This window comes from Melospiza melodia, chromosome 1, assembly GCF_035770615.1.
Source record: "Melospiza melodia melodia isolate bMelMel2 chromosome 1, bMelMel2.pri, whole genome shotgun sequence".
Taxonomy (NCBI): Eukaryota; Metazoa; Chordata; class Aves; order Passeriformes; family Passerellidae; genus Melospiza; species Melospiza melodia.
The window spans coordinates 158,997,586-159,011,153 of record NC_086194.1 but is presented as its reverse complement, the minus strand read 5'-3'; the positions used below and the strand labels follow the sequence as shown (position 1 = coordinate 159,011,153).

The 13,568-nt window shown below is 32.7% G+C and overlaps 1 protein-coding gene across 3 annotated transcripts in view; it reads right to left on the bottom strand.

The window, feature by feature from the left end:
* Positions 1-13,568, bottom strand: part of CSMD3 (CUB and Sushi multiple domains 3) — a 588,763-nt gene that overhangs the window by 296,479 nt on the left and 278,716 nt on the right. For all 3 annotated transcript variants that reach the window (XM_063173375.1, XM_063173384.1, XM_063173392.1), the window contains 2 exons: positions 7,963-8,066; positions 1,879-1,991 (listed from right to left, as the gene is read on the bottom strand). In XM_063173375.1, coding sequence (XP_063029445.1) covers positions 1,879-1,991; positions 7,963-8,066 — 217 coding nt within the window. The remainder of the gene's footprint in view (positions 1-1,878; positions 1,992-7,962; positions 8,067-13,568) is intronic.

The window sequence follows — 13,568 nt, the reverse complement described above, 5'->3', positions numbered from 1 at the left end:
CATCTGTTTTCAGTGTCTACTCTCGTTACTATAAAGGACTTAACACAGTTTTAAAAACAACAGAAATAGCAATCCCTTAAGACATGATTTGCCCTTGATACCCTTTCCATTTTATGACCATTGCCTAATTTCTGATATGTCTAATAAACACATCCTCTCAGGCATCAAAATGAAGGCAACTTAGATAAAAAAAATTATCCCAGACTCTGGATTGGCGGTGAGGTGGTGGTGGGAATCCCACAAAATAAACCCAAACAGAAATAAAAGGAGAAAAAAAAGGCAATCCCCCCACACAACCACCACCACAGAGCAAATATTCATTGTTTGCTTCATTCAAGTGCTATTTAGTGAACTAAAAAAAATTACCATTGTAGGGCAAGAGAGAAATAGATTCAATATCTAGGCATACAATCACAAAGTTGATTAAATGGAGATGCTGTTGTGAATGTTCACCCTTTCTGTACCCTTCTACCTATACATATTCAATTAATTTTATTCTTGCAGAACTATAGCTTCTAAGAATAAATGTAACTCATGAATAAAAGACATAGCATATATAAGAATAGACAATAATCCTCTGCCTTCTGCAAACTAAAACTGCTGCAAGTAAAACTAATTTTATCAGGAAAGAATCATGTAAACAAAAGAATTGACAACTTGAGCTCTGCAAGTTAGAGTTCAGATCAAAACCCCATCCTTTTCCACTCAAATAAGGTTCTAGTTTTGCTGTCTTAGGAAATTATTGAACTTGTTTATACTAATCCTTCTCTTGCCCCTTTCAATAGCCTGAATTTGGAAATCTTTGGTCTTAATTAGCACCATGCAGCAAAGTACTAAGGTCTTCTTATCTTAGACCACTAGATATGAATATCTAGAGTGCACATGTGCACTTGTACCACACCTCTGTGGAGTTTTACTTTACATTACAGGAAAGCTATGGACAAAAAAAAAAAAAACAAAAAAAAAACCACCCCAGCAAGTCACACTGTGCAGGTTTATCCACAATATGCTCATTCACTCCCTCTGCCGATTCTCAGCAACATCAGCTCCATTTTTAATATGCACAATCACTGGTTTAACTTTTTCCTCCCCTCTCTCATTTTCTGATGAATAATCATACTTTCTATTATCTGGTTTTGGAGCTAGACAGCAACCAAGAAATTAAAGTTCTTGTAAGAAAGACATACATCTATGTCAAAGGTAATATAAAAAAACATCCATTCTTTAATAATACAGAAATGCACGAATATGTATATATATGTTGTACTTTCGCTTTTTTTTTGATTTTGCTGCTCATGCTCTATAAAAAGTGTATGCCCTTCCAGAGGTATCAAATAGCAACAGATTGTTTATATAGTGCATTATGTACTTTAAGACCATAAAGAATAACATTATTAGGTTTTTTTTTGGTCCTGGCTCAAAACTTAGTAGTAATTCAAGTTGTTCACTCGCAGGGGTATTTTTATGTTATGACAGACATTAATTTTCAAAAGAATGTAGGAAGTATTCATTTTGTTTTACTCATTCATCTTTAAATAACCACAGAATTATTTCATTTTAATAGTTGCCAATATTAAATAAGAGAAAATAAGAGTAAAGTGTAAAGTTAAATGTCAAAACTCAATTGTTGTTACAACATATCAAACAAATGTTTCATGTTTGTGTTTCATGTAACACAACACCTTTAAGAGTTTTTGTTGCTTGTTTTTTTTTTTTTTTTGTTTTTTTTTTTACAATTCAGCTTATATTTTTCTTCTTTTTAAAACTGACTGAACTGGAAATAGAATGCATCCAGTCACTAATATGAAAGAAAAACATTCCATAATATTGGCCTAGTTTTTGGTACACCATTACATTTGCTTCCAATGATGTCATTACCTTTGTAGTTAACCTTGAAACCAATTGAGCCCACACTTTCATCCGTTTGAAGGTGCAACCACATCTGATTGCTCATGCTCACAATTAAGTCTGGCACAAAGCTCCCGGTTAACCTATAGATAGAAGAAAATTTCTGTAAAGCCATTAAGCATTAAGTAAGGAGATGTTTTTTTTTCTTTTTGTAAGAAATCTAAATAACTGCCAAGCATTTTTTTTTTAATATTTACTTTTAAATTCATTGCATTCAGCTCACACTAAATTAGTTATTTACTAGCTGGCGCACCAGGACAACTCTCACATTTCCAATGACTGGAAAATTGATAGTAGTCTATAAACACATGCAACTATTACTTATGCTGTATTGAAATATTTCATCTCACTTTCAGTTGCTGCTTCAGAAAGAAATGCAACCTCCCTAATCCTTAACCTCATCTGACAATCCAGTGTCCACTACTCAGGTACATGAAGGCGTGTCAATTGCATTAGAAGCCCATAATGAGGCATTAGAGTGATTCTTTGGTTTTTCTAGTATGCAGCTACCCACTTTAAAATACATGTCTTCCATATTTAAAAGAACGCTGTCATTTTTAAGTAGCAACATTATTATGAAGGCTCTTGTCTTCCCTGCACTCTCTCACCTCCTCTCATCACCTCTTCTACAAAAAAGGAAAAACAGCCTAAAAAGAATAAGCTGTTGTCTATTCCTTCACTAAGAAAACTAACAAATGTCACAACTTTAAACCTTCTACTGTTACAGGATGCTGATTAATAGAAAGAAGTAAACTTGATTTTCTTTTTTTTCTTTTCTTTTAATTTTAATATTATTTGCAAAAACTTGCAAATCAGTGCAATCCTAAATGTTGATTCTATTTGCTGAATGAACAGTGTGATAGCAATAAGGAAATGTTGTGAAATCTGCAGTTTTATGTTATTATTGCATTTTTTTCCCCAAAATTTTGTCTCAGATTCTGTTATAGTTTATTATCTGAAATGAAATGCTGAACAGCTTCCAGATATTTTTTATTCTTGTAAAGTGGATCACAAGCACAATACTGTATAGCAGTGAAAACTGCTCATTTTTTGAAGTTCTAACCATTCTTTAAAGCTAGCTGAAACTTAAAATGGACTACTTTAAATGCATTTTACAGTTAATTTTAGTTCTTCCCTCTGGTCCTTTTTAGCTTCCTTCTCTATTGAATAGTCTGCTGTGGGAAAAAACCCCACGTCTGTTTCCCACATCTGTGTTCACAGATGGAGCTACTAGAAAGACTCTTGCCAGAACTGAACAAGTAAATGCCTGGCCAAAATAACATATTAACTGCTCATTCCTGCACTAAGGGAAAGTGTTTTCAGTGAGTTCAGTCTTTGCCAAATTAGTAGATTAACAGGATGTTTCTGAGAAACCACACTGATGTAATGGCTAACAGAGTTTTGTAATTGTCACTGGTGACTATTTTGAATATTAAGGGCATTGAGAATATTAATCTTTCTGTTGTGTCAGACAGAATAATTTCCTTAAAAATTCTCCATCAAAATGTTCAGCATTCCCATTTTATGAAATTAATTATAAATACTTTTTATTTCATCCATATTTTTACAAGAAATATTTTCCAATTAAATAGTACAGGAAGAAAAAAAAATCTGAAAATACATTAATGAAAAAAAAAAACAAAAACAAGAATAAATCAAGAGAACAGAAAAATCACTTGTTGATCTATCTTTTAAGTCCTTTTTTAAGTCCCTGTAAGACATTTAGGAATAGGCCACAGATCAATAAGATCCAGAAAATCATTATTATATGAAGGAAGCTATTAAAAAAATAATGAAATTCTGCACTGGAGAATTATTCTTTCTGCCCTTCTGGGGATTTATGTAGGTTCCACTACCCTGTATTCAGTACCTAGATTTCTCTCCTGGAAGTACATGTTCCCTTTTAAAAGCTAAAGAGTGAACACTGAGAGCAGTAGAAATGGAAGTATGTGATTATGATGTCTCCCTTTTTATTAAACAGCTTAACAGTTACAACACCCAGCAGGGTGTTTTCCAGCTCTTCCTCTACAACTCCAGAACTACTCCTCCCACATCCCAGTGACATTTATTCAACCCCTGAGAGAGTACGCTGAAGACTGGGTTTGAGGACATTCAGAAGATTGTGACACTCTCCATTTGCTGAAGACAACCTGTAATATGAGATTAGACACATGCACACCCAACACAGCAAGCATACTAAAAGATTTAATTTCACAATTTGTATGCTGGATTTTCAAAAGGCTTGTTACAGGAACCAGTGCCTAGATGGATATTGCATTAAAAGTCACCTGCAGTAATTGTCAGACCAAGCTGCCGAAAGCAAACTTCCAAACGTCCTGAAAAAGTGCTGCGACTGATGTATGGAGTCACCATTTACTCTCCTTCTTCCCCTCTATCCCTTGGTAATAACACTTAACACTGCTCCACCTTGCATTTTAGTTTCATAAGAAATCATTAAGAATGGCTTCATATCAGTTATCTTTTCAAACTGACTAAAAATATCATGGCAATCAGGTTTAAGTTCACTTGGGTGCCAGGCTCACCAGAGCAGACTGTCCCGTTGCTGGGTGCAGGCTCAGAATCACAGGCACCAGAGAAACTTAATGGCAAGTACTGAAGAGGCTTTGGAGTTTAGCTCCTTCTCTGATTTACATCAGCAGAATAGGAATAATCAGGATTGCAATTATCAATTTAGGAACCTAATTCCTAAATGCCACTTAACTTCCATTTTTGCTTCTCAACCTTACTATCAAGCAGTGCCTAGTAAAACTAGCAGATTAAACACTTGGATAAGTTTCTTGATTAACCCTGATAAATTGGTAGATAAATGTTTTCACATTATTAACACATAAACGAGACATATTTAAACCAATGTTCTTTAGCAATTTTCCAGGGGAAAGATAATTATTTTAAGATTTAAAACCCAAAAATTAAATGATACAACAGCTGATTTATTTGCTATGCATCATATCTCAGACAAAGTCTGCATGGCTCACAAGAGAAAAGATTTACATGGTTTTTATAGTACTTAATTATCTTCCATCTTCTGTGTAATTTTTTTGCATTTAACCCTAATAACTCCACCACTGATACTTCTGATCACCGAATAATGATTCTATGAGTAAATAGAAAAAAAATACTTGTGGCTTATTGTATAATGTTACTTAATATTAAACTCCCATAAATTAATGGAGTATTTTTTTTGCTTTTCCAGGATCTTCATAGTAATAATTCTTTAAAATTATTTACCTAGTTAGTCAGTTATTGTATGTTAAGACTCCATAATTCTAATTAACTTTTTAATTAAAAAGAAAACTCAGGATTCTTTATGTTTGTGGCAATTTTAATACTTTTTAATAATTCCATCATTTCTCCCCAACCAAAAGTACATCATCAGAAATACTTTTATGAAATGCTAACATCTTCAACGAAATACAATCTGGACAGACTGCTCTTCCATATAACTCAAAATTTTAAATATTTCACTTTGCCTTAATGCATTATTGTAATTTAGTAACAATATTTTAGTTAAACTTTAGTAAGAATTTATGCATTGGCACTTAATAAAGGTTCCTTCCACAAGAGAGACTATTCTATATAGTTTAGGAATTTAAGAATAGCTGAAACTAAATTCTAGCATTGTCAGCAATATTTTTAAATTATTAGTACTGCTTAAAAATAGAGATTACAGTACTTCCACAAATCTCAAATTTATTAGTGGTAGCAATTACCTCATCTCCAATCCATTAAGAGACTGCCTGATCCTAAAGAAATTGCACCATAAATACCAGGCAAAATGGTGGTCTTTTCATGAATAATAATCCTGGAATCAGATACTTAGGTTGGAAAAGACCTGTATCATCACCAAGTACAATGGTTAAATCAACACTGCCAAGTCCACGACTAAACCATGTCCTGAAACATCACACTTACACATGTGAACACCTCCAGTACCTCCTTGGGCAGTCTCATCCAGTACTTGACATTGGAACCATGTCCAATCTTTCTGACATTAGTCAGGAAACAAAAAAGGTGAAGAGAGTGTTTCCCCCAATAAACGAGAGGGGAGAACTGGTGACAGCAAATACGGAGAAGGCCGAGAACTTCAGAGAGTTCTTTGCCCCAGTCTTTAGTGGCTGTCAGGCTTCCCATTTCCCTCAAGTCCTTGATCCTCTACATGGGATTTGGGGGAGAGAGGCCACTCGCACTGTAAGCACTGAGCAGGTTCAAGACCACTTGATGAAACTGAAAAGTCACAAGTCTGTGGGGCCTGATGACATGCATGCCAGGATCATAAGGAGCTAGCTAACGTTGTGGCCAGGTCACTCTCCATCATTGGAAAAGTCACAGCAGTCACGTGGTTACAGGAAGGAGGAAAACATCACTCCTGAGAGAAAGGAAGATCCAGGGAACTACAGATCTGTGAACTTCAGCTCTGTGTTTACCCTCCAGCAGAGGGACACTCCTGACCAGCTTGGTGTCATCCTCAAACTGACTGAGGGTGCACTGAAACCCCTTATCCAGACCATTAATGAAGATATTAAACAAAATAGAACAAAACAGAAAGGATAAAATTATTACAAAACCAATTAAAAATAGAAGGCCAGGTAATCTGTTTTCTGGAGGATAAATCTAAAGGGGAATTTATTAGAAAAATCTGTAAATCTTAGCAAAATTGTATATTCTGTTTGAAGTTTTGCAATTACTAATATGAATGAGGTAAAATTAGGACAGAAAAAAGAGTCAAAGCTTGGGTTTAGTGTAGTCAAATGAAACTAATTCTTCATATCATTCTTATGGTGAATAATGGAAAATTAAAATATATAATTATTTTAACACATTTCCAATAAATATACTGCAGGGAATATGATTCTAAAGAATCCTAATTTTTTTATTATTTTGTTTTATGATTAAATATATTTTGTACTAAACTTGTATCACATTCTTATCTGTGTTTCAATTATTAACTCATTTGAACTAATTATTACATCAGGTATTTGCTGAAAGGTCCATTTATTTAAAATTAACAGCTAAATGTTATTTGGCCTTTAAAAATATTCTCTAGATACCAGATAAACCCTTACAGGCAATTTATGGTTTTTAAGCAGTAGATCATTTTTTTTTAAATAAAATTGACTCCAATTTGAAAAAGTAAATGCAATGTACTTTAAAAGACATTAATTTCTCCTACATGACTGATTTATTCAGACCAGAAATAGAGTTATATAAAGTTATTCATTATAAGGCCTAATTAGTGTTCTGCATATTTTCAAGGCACTGTGGAACAAACAGAATCACTGACTTATAAATCTGTCTTGAAAATTTTACAAAATAATACAATTCTGGATTTGTCTTGAGACAATTGTTAGTATTATTGCCACAAGCTAAGTATTTGAGAAATATGGATTTTAAGTTAATCAATGATTGTTAAGAATATTATAGATCTATATATCTGGGCTCAAACATTCTAGAAAAAATGTCTGTAAAAGATAAATATCTATTCAATACTCAATGCTGATTTGCAAAATGTGGTTTAGGTACCTCCCTGTTCAGCCTTTCTCTGTAGCAGTTTTCTTCACTATGTTAACTTGCTCTTCTGAGTTACTGTAATAGTCACTAAGCAAATTAAGGTCAGGACACTGTAGTACATCTTTTGTCATACTAACCTTGCTAGAGGACTGTAAAATGTGTGCACAAATTGTACATATATCTATTTTCAATTATTCTCATTGTTCTTATACACTTTTAATCTGAGAACACACAAAAGGGAGAACAATACTTCCTAAAATTTGCGTATCTAAATGCAAGTGTCCACACCATGCCTTTCAAACTTCTGATTTGAGTTCATCTTTTCCTTTTGTGATGTCTAGGTCATCTCTTTCTGACTTCAGAACAGTAAACATATGGCAATATATTTACACTGTCAGTTTTATAATTTTAGAAGCTCACTTAGTTTTTGTTCAGATTTATCTGATTGGAATAATTATTTAGTCTCGTCAAAACACACTAATGGCATTCTTCAATGTACACAAACTGTAAATGCAAAAGACTTACACTTGAAGTACAGTTTTAGGATCACCCACTTCTCCTCCATCACCAATTGTCAGTGTGTCATAGCCAATCTCCAGATCAAATTCTTCAAAATTTATCTGAATAACCTACAAAATAAGAAAAGTAAGTATATTTTAGAAATAAAAGTACTTGAGAGATGAGTCTGCAAATTAAGCTTTTCAGCAGTGTAACTAAAAGTGATCTTCCAATTAATAATTGCATGTAAGCTTAGCATATTTCACAATAAATTAGTGTAATTAACCCCTAGGTTTTGATTCATGAAATGTGAATTATAATAACCCTTTAGGTATCATCACTCTGCTGACCTCCTCAAAGCACCATGATTTCACTTATTTATGTAGTTGTTACATGTTTATTACAGTTGTGGATAATCACATTACATTTTGATTTGTATATACTCAAAGGGCAAAAAAACTAATTGCCTTATGTGCAGTACCACTGTCTTCAAATACCAACTAAATAATTGTACATCATTAAGTAAATGCAGTGAAGATGAAGAATATAATTTACTCCTGACATGTATAATCTGGCCCAAGTAGGATAAAGAGGTATGAAAGGTAAAAGCAATTCTCTTAATTCATGAAGCTGAGCAAAATACAACTATCAGAATCATGGCCATTTTTAATATCCTGTAAATTAAATAGCTCTATGCATACTTCTGCTGAAGGATAAAAATTTCAGCACAATTTCAAGGAAAAGAAAAGAAAAGAAAAGAAAAGAAAAGAAAAGAAAAGAAAAGAAAAGAAAAGAAAAGAAAAGAAAAGAAAAGAAAAGAAAAGAAAAGAAAAGAAAAGAAAAGAAAAGAAAAGAAAAGAAAAGAAAAGAAAAGAAGAAAAATACACTAAGCACATTGTTTCCACCCATGTATTAATCATGGTAACTGTCTTTAGTTCCTCAAAATTTCATATGGATTAAAATGACAGAATACTTATATGTAGGAATTTTAATACTGTAATAAATCATCTTTTATTACAGTTATAATTGAGAACTGAGAGCATTTGTGCTTAAAGATGTGGATGCCATTCTGATGGATTATTATCATGTCCTTGAAAGCTCCTGTTCCTTTCTTACACTGGGGTTCTGGTAATTGAAGGAGGACGTGTTTCTATGAGCAAAAGCCAGTACAGGCAAGCTGGAACACTGGTGTATGTTCCAAGGACTGCAATTTGTCCCAAAGGGAGGAGAAACACTTTCCTTTACAGGTCTAAGTGGTGACATAAGTACACTGAAGAACAGCCAGTTTGGCACATGCACATAAATAAATGTCTGTGTGTGCATGTACATGTGTACATACATGTGTGCCACACCCCAGGAACTGCAGTCAAGTACAGAGAGTTAAGAGGGTGCAGATGGAAAGGACGTGGAAAATTGCACAGGCAAGCAGCTGATTTGCTCTAATTGAGTAAAGAGGAGAAAACCACACATAAATCTTCTTAATCCTCTTAGTTTTAAAAAATATTCTGGATATTCTGTGCTGTTCTAGCCACAAAATTTGTAACACTAGGCATAAGAATTTAAACTGAAATCCATGACTACATTTAAGACTGACACATATTTCACTCAGTACTTTAAAAAGCAACCAACCAAAAACAAAACCAAAAACCTCTAAACCAACCAAACTAAGCCATTATTTTTTGGTCCACTTTTAAATTCTGTGCAACTAGATGTGCAGTTGCATCAGAACAGAAGGCTCCACAATAAAACAAGGGCAAATAATGTTAGTATTGAATTCAACTTGAAAGCATATTTCACTCACAAATAGTAAAATACATCTTGAAATAATATTGCAGCAAAACCATCAATAGTATATACATAATAAGAAGAAAAGGAAGATAGTATAAAAATAGTATAATTAATTCATGGTCATAAATCCTAATCCTGTTTTCCATTAAACACATCAAGAAATATAGCTTCATTATTGGATTGTTTTTTGGCAAATGCAATGGTTTTTAATATTTTTTAAAATTAATATCCTTCTAGATATTTTATATTAGTTGAGTATCACCAAATTGATACAAGGCATCTCTTCCTTTGTAATGGAAGTACTTGTCTACATAAGTTATGTCAGAAATCTAAAACAGATTTTCTTTAGCACAATCAACATTATCCCTTGTGATGCGTATTTCATCAGAGAAGAAGATAGAGGTTAAGGAAAATATAAGTTTCAAGGTATGTGGTTTTTTAAATAGGAATGAAAAAAAAATCTTTTCTTTATTTCACTGCAGAAAAGTAAGATCTTTGTCATTCTTTTTTAACAATGCCCACAAATAAAAAGCTGAGAAAATTCTGAAAAATATCTGTCTCATTGAGGAATATTGTGGAGGATGAATAAATAACCAAAACTGATTTTTTGTTCAAAGCATAGGCTTCAGCTTCAACCTTTGCACTAGACTTCAGCTTCAATCTTTCCACTTTTCTGCAGTGAATATCCAAATTATTGATGACTCAGTTCTAATATGGCTGCTCTGATATAATCTCCCACTTTTCTACAATCTGAAATTATTTTCTATGATAAAGAGAGCTTTTTGAATTTTAATTTTTAATCTAAATAAGTGTATATTTTTAAAGTTTATAATTTATTTCTCCATTAAAATTTTTCAGAGAAGGACGTTTAATTACAAGAATTTTTTCTCATTGTCTTTCTAACTCACCTAAAACTATGACAATGCAATAGGCAGGATATCGAAAACTGTAGTTCGATAAAGCCACATGTGCATAGCTTAGTCTACATTTGTCTTGTATAATATTCTTTATAATATTCTTTTCACATTAAAAATGTGAAACAGTCACATTTTTAAGACTATAAGAAACAATGGTGTCATTAATGACTTCAAAAATGTTAGAATATATTAAAAAAACATTGTAGGAACTGACTATAAGTAATTTGAAACATTAACATTTGATAATCTTATTCTTGTGAGTCCATTACCCATATTTCTTCTTAAAAGTTTCCATTTCAACCGAAAATTAGAAAATGCTTCATCGTTGTGCAAAATTGACACTAGTAAATTAAAATCAGAAACAGCAGTCACCAAATAGAAGCATATTTTAGGTGCAGTAGAAGTCAAAATATTATTCCTTGAGACAGTAAATCATTTTGTTCACCATGCATACCTCTACTGGAAGAGGGTTAAAACTGGTTGCTAAGCCTACTCTAAACATTCTGTAGTACCAATGAAGTATTTCTTAACTCCAGGTCATTAAAAGTAAATGAGCTGTATGAAACAGTTAATACGCAACCGATTTCAAACAGGTTTAACATAACCTCACATGATTTACAGCACAAATTTTGGAATTGGTAAAGTATACTTGCCATTTATTTAACAAATGTGCTTGTCAGCTGATATTGAAGATATTTAGTTTTAAGGGAATTTGCACAAATTGAGCAAAAGCAACGTATAGAAACAGCAGAGCTGTCAATATCCATCAGGAAACTAATTTAGTACACGTGTACTGTAAAAGCCTTTACATATTCCTACTGTAAAAATAAACCCTGGATACTTCTTGGAAATTCATCCTTTGACATGCAGAGTACACACAAAATGTACAATAGAAAATGTACTTCAAATCCTTCCAAATACGCCAATGAGCAAGAAAATAAGAGGTCTTAAGGCTTTGTTTTCAGAGTCCTTGTTTTACAATGTCAGCTTTAGTTAGATCACGCTCAAAGTCAGTCGGACTTGCACTGCTCATAGTGTTGACTATTCCCTTTAGCAAAGTCAACTGACTACAATCGTCAACTGAACAGGTTTTTGGACGATATCAGCATTTAAATTTGATTGTGATGGAACCTTTCAAAATAAAAATTGAAATTTGGGTAAGATGAGTAAACAACTTAAAACATTTTAATAAACTTTCCAAAAAGTCTTGTTTTACCAGTTATCTAACAGTGTCTTTGTTAATTTTTCTGAAAATCTATAAATGGCAAACCAAAGTTGGGTAGGATCCTTGAATCACTTTATTATTAGAGTAAAATCTTATGAGTTATTTTACTTTTTAGTCTGTTGTTCATAAGAATAAACACTTCAGGGAAAACTGTGATGATTTATTGCTTTATTCTACATATTTTTAAATCAGACTAGCATTACTAAAGTATATAGTATAGCATACTAATATGCTATTGATCTGGTTAGTAGATGCATAGCAATCAGAAGCACAGGGACAGGTATTTTTCTTGATCTATGCATTCTAGTAAAATCTATTTTTCCAGTTTCCCAGAGCAAGATTAAAGCATTAATACAAATGAAATAAGATCCATGGGTTTTATTTATGTATACAAACATCGATCATGCTATAATATATTTATGCATTTATTGCATTTATCCACTGCCCCACAGTCTCTTTCAAAGCTGAATAGAAAAAAAATGAGGGACCACAAAATATTTTCAAATAACAAGGTATAGCATCAGGGAACAATGTTATGAACAAAAATATTCATTATTGATATGTCTGAACTATAAGATTCTCAATAATAGGATTATACTACCAAAAGTTGGTTCTGGAAGGTAGAAGAAAAAAATTTCAAAGATCCCATCTCAGACAGTTTTCCACCAGTCTTGAGCCAACATTTCACACATAATGAATCAACTAATGATATCAGATATGTATCTGTGTGGCTTCAGAACTAAGAAGAATATCTTAAAATTAAGCAATATATTAATTAGTATATTTTCTTTTTTTAGAAAGAGATACTCAGTAGTGCCTAAAAGTTTTGTTCCTTTATAATAGCATTTGTGATTAATTCAGCAGGTATAAGACTGCTACAATTGTTCTGATAGAGGCTAATAATATCTTGAATTTTGTTCCAGAGGATATTATTAAATACATCCCTATATACTACTATGAGGAAAAAGGAATTTTGCCTTTCCTCTTCCTTCATGTACCCACTATATAAAAAACATGTACCTGTTTTTGTTTTGTTTTGGATTTTTATTCAAAATAAAATATGCTGACCTGTGCATTATTACCTAAAAAAAAAATAATTAAAAAGTAGCTAAATAGAAGGCAAAAGTCTCTCTACATTCTGGGCTGATCTTGCTATTTATAAACCCAAAAACAACAAACAAGTTTTAATGCCTGATTTAAATTGAAGTTATAAACCTAGACAGAAATAGTAATAAGAGACTGTAAATCTAATAAGTATTATCCAATCTCTACAGAGAAAAAGTAAAGCCCTATTTGAAAAATGATTTTCTGAAAATTGTAACTATGTACTTTGATCTCCAATTATTTTGTAAGAAATTTTTAAAGGAATCATTGGGAGCAGAGATCTAATTTCTAACAAAATTTCTGTAGGTGTACCTTCTTTGTGCCTTGGAATATATCCTTTAGATCCCACTCCTTGGGCAAAACACCAGCTCAGCAGCAAAATGGGAAAAGGTTTTATTGAATATTTAATGACTACTTTGAGAACTTCCTAGGGTTTTTCAGAGAGAGCATGCTCAGAAGGATGTGTTCCAGACAACTGATTTTCCAGACAGTTGTTCGAGTACCTAGTTCCTGATGAAATTACCTCCCGGAAGATTTTCCAAGGAAGGTAGTGTTCCAGGTGAAGTACTCAACTTTTAAAAATTTCAAACCATCCAAAG